Source organism: Coregonus lavaretus (assembly GCF_964263955.1).
Source record: "Coregonus lavaretus genome assembly, chromosome: 32".
Classification (NCBI taxonomy): Eukaryota; Metazoa; Chordata; class Actinopteri; order Salmoniformes; family Salmonidae; genus Coregonus; species Coregonus lavaretus.
The window spans coordinates 9,361,642-9,377,360 of NC_140019.1; the positions used below are offsets into that span (position 1 = coordinate 9,361,642).

The window sequence follows — 15,719 nt, forward strand, 5'->3', positions numbered from 1 at the left end:
ATGGCTCCCAATCAGAGACAACCAGCTGACGTTGCCTCTGATTGGGAGTCACTCAGGCCAACATAGAAATACAAACTAGAACTCCCAACATAGCAATAGAATACATAGAATTACACACCCTGGCTCAACATAACAGTGTCCCCAGAGCCCGGGCGTGACAACTACAACGTCCATAAAGTGACCATTACACTTGCTACCTTTCTGACTGAATAAGTTTGTACGGGCAACAGTTTTGGTTACATTTATAATTTATCGCTCTCATGTGCCAAAAGCTTTCTGGCTGAGCTAAGACCTTCAAAAGATGATCGGTTATAAAGTAGTTTTGCTTTGAGTTAAAACTTAGCTTTGAACGGCAAGTCATTTTACAATGTAAGTCTGTCGCAAACTAGTTAGTTAAAAACTGATTTTAGAGGGCAACAGTCAGCAGACCAGGGTTTAAACCAGCAACCCTTGCAGTTATGCAAGCACACTACCTATGCCATTAAGGTCCAGACCTTTTGTCAGAGGCCGCATTACAAGTTAGAATAGCAATGCCAATTACAGCCTTTTGGTTGCTAATAAAATCTGTCTTTGCATGTGAAAATATTGTATAATTCACCCTTAACAACCATGGACATTATTAAAAAAAAATAAAAAAAATAAGTGAGAAGTTGGCATTGGTCTGAAGCTGAAAAAGAAAGAAAATTAAATGCCTACTTCACCCATGCTCTACCAAGGTTTTCCAGCACACAGCATTGACCTACTACAGTAACTACAGTAGAAGTCGGAAGTTTACACACACCTTAGCCAAATACATTTAAACTCAGTTTTTCACAATTCCTGACATTTAATCCTAGTAAAAATTCCAAGAAACTGAAGATCTCATACAATGCTGTGTACTACTCCCTTCACAGAACAGTGCAAACTGCACAACTGAGCAAGAGGACAAATACATTAGAGTGTCTAGTTTGAGAAAAGACTTCCTCACAGGTCCTCAATTGGCAGCTTCATTAAATAGTACATGCAAAACACCAGTCTCAACGTCAACAGTGAAGAGGCGACTCCGGGATGCTGACCTTCTAGGCAGAGTTGCAAAGAAAAAGCCATATCTCAGACTGGCCAATAAAATGAAAAGATGGGCAAAAGAACACTGGACAGAGGAAGATTGGAAAAAAGTGTTATGGACAGCCGAATCGAAGTTTGAGGTGTTCGGATCACAAAGAAGAACATTTGTGAGACGCAGACCAAATGAAAAGATGTTGGAGGAGTGCTTGATGCCATCTGTCAAGCATGGCGGAGGCAATGTGATGGTCTGGGGGTGCTTTGGTGGTGGTAAAGTCTTGAAGAAGGAAGGCTATCACTCCATTTTGCAACACCGTGCCATACCCTGTGGACAGCGCTTGATTGGAGCCAATTTCCTCCTACAACAGGACAATGACCCAAAGCACAGCTCCAAACTATGCAAGAACTATTTAGGGAAGAAGCAGTCAGCTGGTATTCTGTCTATAATGGAGTGGCCAGCACAGTCACCGGATCTCAACCCTATTGAGCTGTTGTGGGAGCAGCTTGACTGTATGGTATTTAAGAAGTGCCCATCAAGCCAATCCAATTTGTGGGAGGTGCTTCAGGAAGCATGGGGTGAAATCTCTTCAGATTACCTCAACAAATTGACAACTAGAATGCCAAAGGTCTGCAAGGCTGTAATTGCTGGAAATGGACTATTCTTTGACGAAAGCAAAGTTTGAAGGACACAATTATTATTTCAATTAAAAATCATTATTTCTAACCTTGTCAATGACTACATTTCCTATTAATTTTGCTATATTTCCTATTCAAACTCACAAATTTCATGTATGTTTTCATGGGAAACAAGGACATTTCTAAGTGACCCCAAACTTTTGAACGATAGTGTATATTTTTGTTCAGTATATATACACTGAGTATACAAAACATTAAGAACACCTGCTCTTTCCATGACATACACTGACCAGGAGAATCCAGGTGAAAGCTATGGTCCCTTATTGATGTCACTTGTTAAATCCACTTCAATCAGTGTCAATGAAGGGGAGGAGATAGGTTAAAGAAGGATTTTTAAGCCTTGACACAATTGAGACATGGACTTTGCAACTCAATATTAGGATGGTATTCCTAATGTTTGCTATACTCAATGTATATATATATATATATATATATATATATATATATATATATATATATACACAGTTGAAGTCGTAGGTTTACATACACTTAGGTTGGAGTCATTAAAACTCATTTTTCAACCACTCCACACATTTCTTGTTAACAAACTATAGTTTTGGCAAGTCGGTTACGACATCTACTTTGTTCATGACACAAGTAATTTTCCAACAATTGTTTACAGACAGATTATTTCACTTATAATTCACTGTATCACAATTCCAGTGGGTCAGAAGTTTACATACACTAAGTTGACTGTTCCTTTAAACAGCTTGGAAAATTCCAGAAAATTATGTCATGGCTTTAGAAGCTTCTGATAGGCTAATTGACATCATTTGAGTCAATTGGAGGTGTACCTGTGGATGTATTTGAAGGCCTACCTTCAAACTCAGTGCCTCTTGGCTTGACATCATGGGAAAAAAAAAAAAAATCAGCCAAGACCTCAGAAAAAAATTGCAGACCTCCAGAAGTCTGGTTCATCCTTGGGAGCAATTTCCAAACGCCTGAAGGTACCACGTTCATCTGTACAAACAATAGTACGCAAGTATAAACACCATGGGACCACGCAGCCGTCATACCGCTCAGGAAGGAGACGCGTTCTGTCTCCTAGAGATTAATGTACTTTGTTGCGAAGAGTGCAAATCAATCCCAGAACAACAGCAAAGGACCTTGTGAAGATGCTGGAGGAAACAGGTACAAACTTATCTATATCCATAGTAAAACTAGTCCTATATCGACATAACCTGAAAGGCCGCTCAGCAAGGAAGAAGCCACTGCTCAAAAACCGCTATAAAAAAGCCAGACTACGGTTTGCAACGGCACATGGGGACAAAGATCGTACTTTTTGGAGAAATGTCCTCTGGTCTGATGAAACAAAAATAGAACTGTTTGGCCATAATGACCATCGTTATGTTTGGAGGAAAAAGGGGGTTGCTTGCAAGCCGAAGAACACCATCACAACCGTGAAGCACGGGGGTGACAGCATCATGCTGTGGGGGTGCTTTGCTTCAGGAGGGACTGGTGCACTTCACAAAATAGATGGCATCATGAGGAAGGAAAATTATGTGAATATATTGAAGCAACATGTCAGGAATTGTGAAAAACTGCGTTTAAATGTATTTGGCTAAGGTGTATGTAAACTTCCGACTTCAACTGTATATATATATATATATAATTAGGCTGTATGTATTTTTAGATATAGGCCTATTGTAAATGTGTATTATTGTAGCGTCACCATCTTTACTGCAAAAATAAATAAATACACAAATATAACTGTAGACTACATATTCACTGCCCATTGATCAGCACAGCAATTGATAAAACAGAACAATGTTGGCAAAACAAGTGAGTATATGCCAATATTACACAGGTAAGCTAATGGTTATATAAATCAGGAATGCAGACAGGCTCTATAGACCTCTATATCTATATGAGTGACATGTTTTTATGTTTGGCACCTACTGACCAAAGAACATATTTGGCTAAAATAATTATTTAAGGAAATCCAGGCAGGCACCAAATTACAACAAGACAAAACAGCTCAATCAAGCCTTATGATCTTGTAAGTACAAAAGCTTGCTTTCATATAAAAAAATTAACCTTGAAAAGGTAGTGGATGGGATAATGTCTTAGTGTGGTGTGTGAGGAATCCAATACTTTACCTTGTATGCAGTACAAGTCACATTATTGTGGGTGCACCTCATCTAAGAGTGTGAATTAGGCTGTTTGAGAAGGTTTGAATCCTACGCAACCTGCCTACACATTGTTTGAAGTACAATAGTTTAGCATTGTCACATCTGGTGGCTTATCCATTGAAAAAGTGTAATCCTACAAATACCTAGGTATAGGGTTGGATGACAAGTTTTCCTTTAAAGTTCATATGGATAATCTTGTGAGGAAGCTTAAATTGAAATTGGGTTTTTATTTTCGTAATAAGGCTTGCTTCCCGATTATGGCTAGAAAGAAGCTTGTTCAGGCCACTTTTCTCTCTGTAACTGATTATGGTGACTTGTTGTATATGCATGCAGCCTCCTCTGTCTTACAGAGACTGGACTCTGTTTATCAAGCATCCTTGCGCTTTATTACAAATGCCAAGTCACTCACCCACCATTGTACCTTCTACCAAATGGTGGGTTGGACCTCACTTTATATGCGCAGAAAGCTACATTTGTTTGTGTTCATCTACAAAGCCCTTTTGGGTAAACTCCCTCTTTACCTCTGTAGTCTGGTCTCCTTCACCACTAGCAGTCACCATACCCGGTCTGCTAGGTGGTTGCTACTTAACGTCCCCAGGACACTTACAGTATTAGGCAAGACTGCCTTCTCGTCTTGTGCACCAGAGGCATGGAATAGTCTACAATCCATGCTACATCTAGATATGTTAGTGCCACTGAATTAATTTAAAATGTTGATGGGAGACTGTTACAGAGGAGTGTAAATGCTTTTTTTAGGCTGGATCATGTTGTTGTATTGTATTGTTGTTAGTTTTAATTCTGTAATGTATTTGATTGTTGCTGCCTTCTTGGCCAGGTCTCCGTTGGAAAAGAGACAGTGTCTCCATGGGCTTTTCCTGGTTAAATAAAGGTTAAGTAAATAAATAGACCAACATAGCTACTGTAGTAGGTCCAAGTTGTGTGCTGGAAAACCTTGGTGGAGCATGGGTGAAGTATGCATTGTGGTGCTCGTGATTTTCCTTTATTTTTAGGCTTCAGACCAATGCCTACTTTTCACATCAAACAGAGTTGCTGTGCTAATATTGATTTAGCCTAGGGCACTGTGTCATCAGCATCCTGGAACAATAGGGAGTGACAGGATCAGGATATGACATCGTCATGGTAAGCTACCTTTGTTGGTGTCGAAGCAGATCCGCCCCCTCATGGTGTTAAACACAGACTCTGGCTGCTCAAAGATCTCCTTTTGCATGAATGCCTCAAAGTTACCTGCACAGAGAAGATAAGGACACAATAGGGACAATGGTTAGGTCACAGGCGTAGCTACTCACTGACGTCAGCAGAGGGAGATCTTATTCTAGTGTTCTTAGAGCTATAGATAGCAGCTTCAGTAAAGTATGTGTGGCCAAATGGGTATGTGTTCTCTGTGTAAAATCAGACTACGTTTCACTAGTATGACACTAGATCTTATCTTTGACGTGTGTGTGTGATTGGGAAGTTATCGATACTGACCGGCTCTAGGTTTAAGCTCCACTTAGGCACATATCTAGAATCAGCTTTCCCTCATCAAATCCTAAATATTGCACCTTAACCTTATACAGAACTGACCCTAGGTCAGTGTGTAGGGCCTGGGACACTCTAACCTACTCGTAATTAACCCTTAGGTTGCCATGGCGATGAGCCCTATGACCTCTAACCTCTGACCTTTCATGATCTCCTGCAATTCCATCTGGAGGGTCTGGATGGCCCGGACAGGATCCTCTCCTGCCAGGCGGTTCAGCCTGTGGAGGGACAGCTTCCCCCCTACAACCGCTGCTATGTCATCATCCTCCAGGTAGATCACCTTGTTGGTGTGCTCTATGATGGCACTGGGCAGGGAGAGCGAGAGGCGGAGGAAGAGAAAGGAGCATGAGACAAGCACACACACACCGTGCACGTATGCACAAACACACACCTAGGGCTTTCAGCTCACCTAGCATCAGAAGCAAAGTAGTACTCCACAGCCTTGCTGTCTCCAACAGAATTCACAGCAGTGGAGTTGTCTGACCGGTTATGGCTGTTCTTCTCCTTGACCCCCTCTTTGAACATAGCTACTGGACAGAGGGCAGGGGGTAGAGGGCAGGGGTTAGGGTTCATGGTTCAGACTGAGCACTGGGACAACCAGAGATGGATCACTGAAATCAACACTTCTGCTTTAATTGAACTCTTCACCTAAAATATTTAGACATTTTTCATAAACTGATAAAAGCTGTTTTAACCCAATGATTGTAAACCAAAACAAGGTTGGTTTAGAGTTCATGATCGTGATTGACAAACAACAGAGGGTCTGATCCAAGGGTCCTTTGACCATCAATAAACATGCTAATCATCTGGTTACATAGCTTCACCTCAGAAGATTCTGGAATGAATAATCAGGTGAAGGTTCAAACTGCCATCCGTATTGATTTGTCACATATTATTTATGAGGTGACTGAATGCAGCTGAGGGATGTTTGCCCTTTAGCACAGTCATGATGGGGCCAGGAGTATTAGTCCCCAATAGCGATAAGTGACCTTAGGCTCTCTCTTTGTCTCTTTTCCTTCTTCTGCACTCCACAGGCGAAAACACATTTACAGTAGGCATCCACTATGTTGCTTTCACCTATCCTGTGTTTTAAAAGAGATGAGGGAAAGGAGCAGAGAGAAGGAACCCACTTTATAGTATTGAGAGAAGCTCCCCATTATCTCATTGTCTTCCTCATTCCTTTCTCATTGGGCCTTGGACTTTGGACCCAACCCACTTCAGGTACACTAGTCTCCAGCAAGAAACTGCAATAATATATCTAAGTGTAGTTAAGTAAACAGATGAAGACACAGTCAACATATGTACACGATGAAGACAGTCAACATACCTACAGGGTGTTCTGTCTCCAGAGAGTTGATACACACAGAGAGAACATAACAAACCAAACCCATGTCTGTTATTAACTGATGAGTAGGTAAGGGGCAGATTTATTGTGACACACATGTCAAGATACATATTTTAAATGTATCATTTGGAGACATCTGTCCTACTCATTGTGTGTGGATTTTAGTTACTGTATGAGAATTCTGCACCCTATTCATTAGAAGAAAGGGAACTTTGAATGTTATATTGAGAATGTTATATTGCAATTGTATGTTATTAACTGAGTGTGACCATGACGTTAGCCTATGATAACCCATAGAGGTTAAACACAGTATTTGTCACGCTCTGGCTCCGGGACTCTGTATAGTGAGCCAGGGTGTGTTCATTATTTGGGTGTATTTCTATGTTTGTATTTCTGTTGGGTGCATTTCTATGTTTGGTCAGTGACTCCCAATCGGAGGTAACGAGTGTCAGCTGTCGGCTCGTTATCTCTGATTGGGAGCCATATTTAATCTGTATGTTTTCCTGTGGGTGTTGTGGGTTTTTGTTCGTGTTTGGTTGTGTATTGACCGTCGACTGTCACGTCGTTGTTTTGATCGGGTGATCATTCAAATAAATAATATGTTCACATTCAACGCTGCGCCTTGGTCCTCCTCCTCTATGTATGACGATCGTGACAGAAAAACCCACCAAGATGGGACCAAGCAGCGTGTCCAGGAGCCGTCGCCAGGGAGATCCCTCACAGATCTCCTTCGCCTCCTGGACTGGGTCAAGCCGAGTGAGGAGGAGAAGGGCTTGACGCTATGGCAGAAGGGCGAGAGGCTGGCGAGGTCTATGGAGACCTGGTCCACGGGTAGGAGAGACGCCCCGAAAATTTTTAGGGGGGGGCTCGAGACGTCGGACCAGCAGGAGGCCGCGATAGAGCGGTCCAGTGGGTTGCTGGAGAAGGCCGCCGGGTTACGGGGGCCACTGGTCAAAGAGGGGATGGAGGAAGTGGAGGCACGGCGAGAGGTACTGGCGTGTGTTGCCAGTCCGGTCCGGCCCGTTCCAGATCCCGGTATGGGGCCAGTGGTGTGTGTCCCCAGTACAGTCCGGCCCATCCAAGCTTCCCGCACCAAGCCAGTGGTGTGTGTCGTCAGTCCAGTCCGGCCCGTTCCTGCTCCCCGCATCAAGTCTGTGGTGCGTCTCGTCAGCCCGGCTCTGCCCGTTCCTGCTCTCCGCACCAGGTCTGTGGTGCGCGTCGCCAGCCCGGCTCGTCCCGTTCCTGCTCCCCGCACCAAGTCAGGGGTGCGCTTCGACAGCCCGGCTCGATCCGCTCCTGCTCCCCACACCAAGCCAGTGGGGTGCGGCGTCAGTCCGGCACGGCCCGTGCCTGTTCTCCGCACCAAGTCTGTGGTGCGTTTCGTCAGCCCTGTCAGGCCCGTTCCTGCTCTCCGCACCAAGTCTGTGGTGCGCGTCGCCAGCCCAGTTCGGCCCATCCAAGCTCCCCGCACCAGGTCAGTGGTGCGCGTCGTCAGCCCGGTCCGGCCCGTTCCTCCTCCACACATCAGGCCAGGGGCGCGTGTCGTCGGTCCGGCTCCGGCCAGCGGGGCTGGACAGGACCAGGGGTACTTTGGGGGGTTGGAGAGGAGGTGGGGATCAAGGACGGAGCCAGAGCCACCGCCGAGGAGGTGTGCCCACCCAGCCCTCCCTTGTTTAGCCCGTATTGAGGCGCGGTCGCAGTCCGCGCCTTTAGGGGGGGGGTACTGTCACGCTCTGGCTCCGGGACTCTGTATAGTGAGCCAGGGTGTGTTCATTATTTGGGTGTATTTCTATGTTTGTATTTCTGTTGGGTGCATTTCTATGTTTGGTCAGTGACTCCCAATCGGAGGTAACGAGTGTCAGCTGTCGGCTCGTTATCTCTGATTGGGAGCCATATTTAATCTGTATGTTTTCCTGTGGGTGTTGTGGGTTTTTGTTCGTGTTTGGTTGTGTATTGACCGTCGACTGTCACGTCGTTGTTTTGATCGGGTGATCATTCAAATAAATAATATGTTCACATTCAACGCTGCGCCTTGGTCCTCCTCCTCTATGTATGACGATCGTGACAGTATTGGCATTTCCACAAGAAGCAAGAGTGATTTCTCAAACATATTTAAATATGAATCTTGTCATTTTTGGACTTGACTCTTTGGAGAGTAGTTTCATGAAATCATGCAACAGTTGATTCATTGGAGACATTAGTCTGATTTAAGGGAATGTGATTGTTGTTAGTCATGCAATTCTTATGAGGTGGTTCAATCAAATCAAATGTTATTGGTCACGTACACATATTTTGCAGATGTTATCAGGTGCAGTGAAATGCTTATGTTTCTAGCGCCAACAGTGCAGTAATCTGAACATCCAATCAGAGGTCAAGCCACAACACCCAAGTGTTAATTGGGTAGTTGGCACACCTACGGCTCTCTGTCCCACTGGGACCACTTAATGAACTGCACTGTCCCTCAGGACAAAGTAGTACAGAGCTACAGACAGGACAATGAAGAGACGAGACAGCCTACAGGGAGGAGGTGAGCGCTCTGGGAGTGTGGTGCCAGGAAAATAACCTCTCACTCAACGCCACCAAAACAAAGGAGATGATTGTGAACTTCAGAAAACAGCAGAGGGTGCACCCTCCTATCCACGTCGACAGGACCGCAGTGGAGAAGGTGGAAAGCTTCAAGTTCCTTGGCTTACACATCACTGACAAACTGAAATGGACCACAAAAACAGACAGTGTGGTGAAGAAGGCACAACAGAGCCTCTTCAACCTCAGGAGGCTAAAGAAATTTGGCTTGGCACCTAAAACCCTCACAAACTTTTAGTTGCATAATTGAGAGCATCCTGTCGGGCTGTATCACCGCCTGGTACGGCAACTGCACCGCCCGCAACCGCAAGGCTCTCCAGAGGGTGGTGTGGTCTGCAAACTACCCGCCCTCCAGGACACCTACAGCACCTATCTAAACAGCTTCTATCTCAAGGCCATCCGACTGTTAATCAGCCATCACCAGCACATTAGAGGCTGCTGCCTATAGACATAGACTAGATATCACTGGCCACTTTAAGAAATGGAACACTAGCCACTTGAATAATGTTTACATATCTTGCATTACTCATCTCATATGTATATACTGTATTCTATACTATTCTACTGTATCTTAGTCCATGCCGCTCTGACATCGCTCGTCCATATATGTATATATTTATATATTCTTAATTCATTCCTTTCTTAGATTTGTGTGTATTAGATATATGTTGTGAAATTGTTAGATATTACTTGTTAGATATTACTGCACTGTCGGAGCTAGAAGCACAAGCATTTCGCTACACCCGCAATAACATCTGCTAAACACGCGTATGTGACCAATAAAATGTGATTTGATTTTGATTTGATTTGACAGGATTAGGGTTAGCCTTAGATTATTACATGTTATCCCACACAGGAGAACAGGCTTTCATAACCATTAGTCTGGACCAGATGGTAAGTACTGCTACTGTTAGTGTTAGGACACAGATACAGATACTGCTCACGAACACAGATAGCTCTGACAGGGGTTAGCTTGGAACAACTGCCTTACGTTAGCTGACTGGTTGGTTAGTTAGCTAATGAGTTGGTTAGTTAATTAGATAATGTATGGGTGTTTCATATTGACCTGAATCGGGACTTGAACTACAGACATATAAGTAAACTTTTCATGCAAATCTCATATGCAATATTTATGCGTCAGTTACACCCTCTTATCTCAAATTAAGAGATCGGTGCATGAAGATAATGTAACCAAAGGTGTTCAGTTGTGGTTTGATTGAAATACGGTGTGTTTTAGGTTGATAACACAGTCAGGTTGCTGTGAGAACAGTAGGCAGACTGAAAGGTTTAAGAACACTGTAAAGTGATCATGTCTGATAGAGGGGAACAGAGCTCACCAGTGTTGTACTGGATTGGAATGTGCTCTGTAGGCAGCTCATCCTTGCTCCGCACACCAATGAGAAGAGGACTTCCTCTCCTGAAGGATATAGACAGAGAAAGGGGGATGGATAGAGGGATGGGGAGAAAGGGGAAAAGAGAGGGCGAGCGTGAGAAAGACAGAGGGGGTCGATGGAGAGAAATTGTTAGATTTGTTTCAGAGAACAAACACAAATGCAAGCGCGCACACACACACACACACACACACACACACACACACACATTGAAGTCACACTGCCTCTTGCTGTCTCTCTCTTATTTTCTAGCACTTTTTTGCTCCTTTTCCTCCCTCTCCCCTACAGGTGGATGAGTTCAGTTCCTGCTCATGTTTCTAGCTTCCTCATCTCCAGTACTCTATGTGTGCTTCTCTGATTGGCTGATGCAGGTATGCAGGTGCAGATGGGTGTGACCGCGACAGGTGAGGGGAGAGGGTGTGCCAAACATAACCTGAATATAGCTCACACCTTTATTCCTACAGTGTCAAATAGGACCTATGACAGTGTGTACACAAAGCACCTGATAAAAGTACTCAAACATAACTCTTAACACTCCATCAAAAATACTGCAATCATAAATATCTAAGTCATTGTTGTGCTTGACAGCTTACACCTGGCTGGGGTAATTCCCAACCGAGAAAACAGCCACGTTTCTCAATTACACTCTTTTCTTTCCCTCTGTTTACTGTATCCTTCTCTTCTCTGACAGTCCTGTACGTTGGGCTGGGAGCAGGGAGCTGTAGCTGGGGAAGAGTGACATCAGGCAGGAAGGCACACTGCTGTGCTGGTTGTTTTAACCCTTTACACTTAATTGGCCTATATAGATAGGGCTAAATTGAAATATTTCTTACAGAAGAAATGTGAAATGCATAACAATGGTAGCAATTAAAAGGGAACCCTCCTCCTCTTTACCATAGGTCAACAACCCTCATCTCACCACTCCCTCTCTCCCTCCAACGAGGAAACAGAGAGAAATAAATAAAGTGATTGGAGGTGATTGAGTATGATTGGTTCTGGCCAGGGTTTTTTCCTAAGCAGCAAGAGGAAACAGAGCATAGTCTTCCTTCAATGAGTCACAAAGAGTAGAGAAGAGCCAGGCAGGAGGCCAGCCCTAGAGAGCCCCAGCAAGGAGTGACTGAACCTGGATCACACCCCTCTCTTTCTCCCCCTCTGCCTGGGTCTCACACACACTGCAGCAATGCTTCTCTGTACCACACACACTTACATACATAAGCATGCACGATGCACACAAACTAACAAACACAAGCTTGAATACACACATGCAGGCATGCAAGAGTACACACACAGAGACCCACCCCACACTTCCACCCCTTTACCATCAGCCATGACTGTTGCAACTTCCAGTCATCATAGCTGATGCATTAATTAGAGGGAATAGAAGCTTGGCAGAGACACACAGTCTGAAGATCAATATAGGGCTATATAGAGTCAGGCTGTTATTGTTTTATTGTGGCAATAGCTGAGACGATGAGTCAATGCCAATGGGTGTTGATCCTTTCAAATCAAATCAAATGTTATTGGTCGCGTACGCACATTTTGCAGATGTTTTCGCGGGTGTAGCAAAATGCTTATGTTCCCAACAGTGCAGTAATACCTAACAATACAAAACGATATATGCAAATCCAATAAATAAAAATAAATGAATTAAGAAAGATAGAAATATTAGAACGAGCAATATAAATATATACTGTATGTATAATATGGTGTGTATAGACATTATGGACAGTATAGGAATAGAACATGTGTTTACAGCAGTAGTTATATAGGATGAGCCTTGACTAAAATACAGTATATACATATGCAGTGGGTAAAACACTATGTAAACATTATTAAAGTGACCAGTGTTCAATGACTAGGGCAGCAGTCTCTATGGTACAGGGTAGAGTACTGGGCGGAGGCCGGCTATTTTTTTATTTTTTATTTCACCTTTATTTAACCAGGTAAACCAGTTGAGAACAAGTTCTCATTTACAACTGCGACCTGGCCAAGATAAAGCAAAGCAGTGCGATAAAAACAACAACACAGAGTTACATATGGGGTAAAACAAAACAAAGTCAAAAAAAAAAAATACAACAGAAATACATATATATACAGTGTGTGCAAATTTAGCAAGTTATGGAGGTAAGGCAATAAAATAGGCTATAGTGCAAAATAATTACAATTAGTATTAACACTGGAATGATAGATGTGCAAGAGATGATGTGCAAATAGAGATACTGGGGTACAAATGAGCAAAAATAAATAACAATATAGGGATGAGGTAGTTGGGCGGGCTAATTTCAGATGGGCTGTGTACAGGTGCAGTGATCGGTAAGGTGCTCTGACAACTGATGCTTAAAGTTAGTGAGGGAGATAAGTGTCTCCAGCTTCAGAGATTTTTGCAATTTGTTCCAGTCATTGGCAGCAGAGAACTGGAAGGAATTGCGGCCAAAGGAGGTGTTGGCTTTGGGGATGACCAGTGAGATATACCCGCTAGAGCGCAGACTACGGGTGGGTGTTGCTATGGTGACCAATGAGCTAAGATAAGGCTAGTGGTGACTATTTAGCAGTCTGATGTCCTGGAATGATTATGTTGTTTTAGTTGGAATGATTATGTTGTTTTAGTAATGTTTCATACTTTAGTGTGTGAAGGCCAGACAGACTTATGTGTGGTCATGGCATAGGCCAGACAGACAGAGATGTGTGTGGTCATGGCATAGGCCAGACGGACAGAGATGTGTGTGGTCATGGCATAGGCCAGACGGACAGAGATGTGTGTGGTCATGGCATAGGCCAGACGGACAGAGATGTGTGTGGTCATGGCATAGGCCAGACGGACAGAGATGTGTGTGGTCATGGCATAGGCCAGACGGACAGAGATGTGTGTGGTCATGGCATAGGCCAGACGGACAGAGATGTGTGTGGTCATGGCATAGGCCAGACGGACAGAGATGTGTGTGGTCATGGCATAGGCCAGACGGACAGAGATGTGTGTGGTCATGGCATAGGCCAGACGGACAGAGATGTGTGTGGTCATGGCATAGGCCAGACAGACAGAGATGTGTGTGGTCATGGCATAGGCCAGACGGACAGAGATGTGTGTGGTCATGGCATAGGCCAGACGGACAGAGATGTGTGTGGTCATGGCATAGGCCAGACGGACAGAGATGTGTGTGTGAGTGGACATAGATACTGACCTGGTGGCTACCGCCTCTCCGGGGAAATAACGGCTTTTAAACATCAGAGCGAAGGCCCCCTCCTAAGACAGGGTGACGAAGAGGAGAGAATACAAACATGTCTGTTAAGGTCCATGATGATGACGACGAACATGACAAGGAAGAGGAGAAGGATGAAGATGAGAAGGAATTGTACAAAGAAGAAATACAACGAAGGAAAATGTAGAGGACAGTTTCAGTCGAACAGACCGACAGTGACCTTACAAAACAACATTCAAATTCCCTGTTTCTTTTTGGAGACAGTCTTTCCATCTGTGTTCCCCCTCGTGGAGGGTAGTAGTGGGGATGTGTAGGAGGGATGGGGGGGGGATGTTCAGGGAAGTTAGGGGGAATAAGACCCCTATTGTATAAAATCAGCTCTGTTTCCAACATACTGCCAGCACTCTCGCCAAGAGTGGGAGAGAGATGGAGGAGAGAGGAGGGGAAGGAGCAATGGTCTTTAGGCTGTAAGGGTTCTGCTCTGGTCTGGTTCCTATTAGCCCAAACCCAGTGAAGCTGTACACTTCATCCTCTGTGTTCTTCTCAGAGCTTTTACAGTGAGCCAGGGAGACGGGAGATGGGGCTGAGATAGGACTGGCTCCAATAAGACCAAACTCAACAACAAGAGTGTGTGAAGAACTGAGCGAGACAGAGAGAAAGAGAGAGCAAATGACTTAGCAATCTAGTTGGTGCAAAAGTGATTTGAAAAAGTGTCTCGCTCCTGGTCACCAGATATACAGATCATGATGTCACTAAAGATGTTGCTGGGTTGGTTGCCATGGTGACTGTTTTGGTGATGGTGTAACACTATTAATGGGAAGGAAAGTGAGGTAACGTCATACTGGGCTGAACGGAGAGAGATGGGAGGGCGGTCAGATTTTAGGCCCGACTGGACTCAATGACCCACTCTATGACACAGAGCCACAGGACAGGGCTATGGTATGATGAAGGGGAACTGGGGGAGATTGTTGCTCTGTTGTTGAAAACACTCCCTTACAATGCTGTTTCAGAGATGGCATTCATCATAGGGCCAGATGTGAATCTGAGGGGATGCTTTGTCATTTTGTTAAGCAATTCATTTTTGTTTAGTAGTAATAGTAGCAGCAGCAGCAGCAGCCGCAGTAGTAGTCGTTGTCGGCGTACTAGTAGTCTTTGAAGAGTACTTTAAATAACTCTCACGGCGCCTCCGACACCCCCCCCAAACAGAAAATAAAAAACATAAACATTTATTTTCCCACTAGCACTGACTTTGCTGATAAATACTTTGTTGAGGGAAATCTACTTGATACGATTGTGATGTGTTGTCTCACCTAGCTATCTTAAGATGAATGCACTAATTGTAGTCACTCTGGATAAGAGCGTCTGCTAAATGACTAAAATCTAAAAATGTAGTTGTAGTAGTAGCAGCAGTAGTAGTAGTACCGTAGTAGTACTATAGTAACAATATAGTAGTACAGTAGGTGTTGGCAAAGTGGGTGGGGTTATATCCTGCCTGGTTGGCCCTGTCCAGGGGTACCGTTGGACGGGGCTGCAGTGACCCCCGACCCCCCCGTCTCAGCCTCCAGTATCTATGCTGCAATAGTCTATGTGCCGGGGGGCTAGGGTCAGTCTATCCTATCTGGTGTATTTCTCCTGTCTTATCTGGTGTCCTGTGTGAACATAAGTATGCTCCCTCTAATTCTCCCATCTCCCTCTCCCTCTCTCTCTCCACTCCTGGAGAACCTGAGCCCTAGGACAATCTGGCCTGATGACTCCTGGCTGTCCCCGTCCCCAGTCCACCTGGTCAGTTTCTGCT

At 44.3% G+C, this 15,719-nt stretch overlaps 1 protein-coding gene across 1 annotated transcript in view; it reads right to left on the reverse strand.

Annotated features, from left to right (window-relative positions):
• LOC311107764 (glutamine--fructose-6-phosphate aminotransferase [isomerizing] 2-like) overlaps positions 1 to 15,719 on the reverse strand; it is a 35,112-nt gene that overhangs the window by 9,005 nt on the left and 10,388 nt on the right. The window contains exons 7-11 of the mRNA XM_084150295.1: positions 13,907 to 13,968; positions 10,674 to 10,753; positions 5,818 to 5,935; positions 5,550 to 5,713; positions 5,019 to 5,114 (exon numbers count right to left, since the gene is read on the reverse strand). Of these exons, the coding sequence (XP_084006421.1) occupies positions 5,019 to 5,114; positions 5,550 to 5,713; positions 5,818 to 5,935; positions 10,674 to 10,753; positions 13,907 to 13,968 (520 nt within the window). The remainder of the gene's footprint in view (positions 1 to 5,018; positions 5,115 to 5,549; positions 5,714 to 5,817; positions 5,936 to 10,673; positions 10,754 to 13,906; positions 13,969 to 15,719) is intronic.